The sequence below is a fragment of the Littorina saxatilis genome, linkage group LG4 (genome assembly GCF_037325665.1).
Source record: "Littorina saxatilis isolate snail1 linkage group LG4, US_GU_Lsax_2.0, whole genome shotgun sequence".
NCBI classification, from domain to species: domain Eukaryota; kingdom Metazoa; phylum Mollusca; class Gastropoda; order Littorinimorpha; family Littorinidae; genus Littorina; species Littorina saxatilis.
This window is the reverse complement of record NC_090248.1, coordinates 7714114-7716088: the sequence shown is the minus strand read 5'-3', so window position 1 is coordinate 7716088 and position 1975 is coordinate 7714114. Positions and strand designations below refer to the sequence as shown.

Below are 1975 nucleotides of genomic sequence, written 5' to 3'. Positions count from 1 at the left end.
CATATATTCACAAAAGCTTACCTGCTGAACATCCAACGAGTCCCAAATGTCCAAGTATTCGCTGCGGAAATGACCTTTGCATGTCTTTGATCCGTTCAAGGTCAAACATCCAAAGTCAAGGTCACCGCTGTCAACGGGAGCGTCGTCATGGTGACCGTAGTTATTCCAGGCATCCCACAGTGACACGTTGATACCGCCAGTCACCCTGAATGCAAGTGCCCAACCGTTGTGGTAGATGTTATCTGCAAAATGTCAGCAAATTATTGTTATCTTGACCAGAGAAGAAAGCCTAAGCCCTCACTTGCTGGTCTGTTGTGCCAACAGACTGCGACAACACCTGCACAAGAAATTGCGTGCCGTGCCCTCCCCCATTTGCACCTGTGGAGAAGCAGAACAAGACACAGCCCACGTCTTACAGGACTGCAAGAACCTCAAGCCCTTGAGGACAGAGAGACTTGGCCTGGGCCGACGACCCTCCAAGAGAAGCTGCACGGTCCTGTGGAAGCTCGACAAAAGACCACCAGCGTCATATCCAGAGCTGGACTCCAAGTGTAAAGGCGATCGACAAGAAGAAAGAAGACTTGTTGGTCTTTGTTAAACCTGAATCTACCTTTTTCTGTCTCTGTGCCAATTTTATTTCTGTCTATCCGTTTATCTCAATTTATCTCAGAGGCACACAAAAAGTACATAGAGAAAAAGAAAGAGAGACATATAGGGAGTGAGACAGCCATACAGCCATACAGAGACACGCGGACATAGAGAGAGAGAGAGAGAGAGAGAGAGAGAGAGAGAGAGAGAGAGAGAGAGAGAAAGAGAAAGAGAGACACATAGGGAGCGAGAGAGCCATACAGCCATACAGAGACAGGCGGACATCATAGAGAGAGAGAGAGAGAGAGAGAGAGAGAGAGAGAGAGAGAGAGAGAGAGAGAGAGTGTGTGTGAGAGACAGAAAGAGAAAGAGAGAGAGAGAAAGAAAGGAAGAAAGAGAGAGAGAGAGAGAAAGAGAGAGAGAGAATGAGAGAGAGAAAGAAAGAAAGAGAGAAAGAGAGAGAGAAAGAGAGAGAGTGAGATAAACGGACAGGAAGACATAAATGCAGACAGACGATCAAAAACTAAATTCCTCGCTCACTCCTACTCACCTATGGCTGGCTGAAAGTACCAGCTGTTTTCATCCTCCAGGTATACAGCGCTGTCGTTGAACGCCAGGGCCGGGCTCAGACAACACGTTTTTCGCACAGTGTGAAACGACCCGCTCGTGCACAACGAGTAGCGCTGACACCACAACACACAGGTTGACACACTCTCCACCTTCCCCTTCACCACCAGACACGGACTCTGCAAGTCTACCCCTTTGAAGCGAGCAAAGAGATGCCCGTCGGCTGAAGATGCTTCTTGAAAATACAGCTGTTCCACGATGTAGACCACTATTCCAGCCCAGATGAAATATTTTGACAGCATTGTTCGTTCTGCTCACCGCAATGAAACAATGAGTTAGAAAAACTAAATATTCACGAAAACACCTCAGATTCTGGTACTCCACATTTGTGATAGTATGAGTTATTTCTAATATGCTGACTGTTAGCAAATGATAACAAGACATGTCGAGAAAAAAGATATCAAGCATGAGCCTTTTAGGCGAATGCTGATATCGTTTGTGAGACATGACTGTTGTCATTTGCTAACAGTCAGCATATTAGAAATAACGGTTTTATTACCGTTTAATTCGACCAAAACAAATTTCGAAGCGACCCCGCGAATTAGACAGAACAGCCGCAATGGGAACTTGAGCGCTCCTACCTGATTATGCCTGTCAGTCAAAGAATTCTCGTGACCTGGGTCAGCCAATCAGAGTAATACTCCTGACGTGATGAATATTCACAGATCAAATGCATTTGACACACAACAATCTCACAAGATAAACCATGTTCAACATGCGTTTCGGTTGCTTCGCTTTTTCTTGTTGAATAGAGAGCGAC

The 1975-nt window shown here is 45.8% G+C and overlaps 1 protein-coding gene across 1 annotated transcript in view; it reads right to left on the bottom strand.

The window, feature by feature from the left end:
* The window catches only part of LOC138963870 (uncharacterized), a 19404-nt gene extending 17858 nt beyond the window's left edge, over nt 1-1546 (bottom strand). Inside the window, exons 1-2 of the mRNA XM_070335725.1 lie at nt 1139-1546; nt 22-242 (exon numbers count right to left, since the gene is read on the bottom strand). Coding sequence (XP_070191826.1) covers nt 22-242; nt 1139-1457 — 540 coding nt within the window. The 5' untranslated portion in view covers nt 1458-1546. The remainder of the gene's footprint in view (nt 1-21; nt 243-1138) is intronic.
* Nucleotides 1547-1975: the final 429 nt, after the last annotated feature.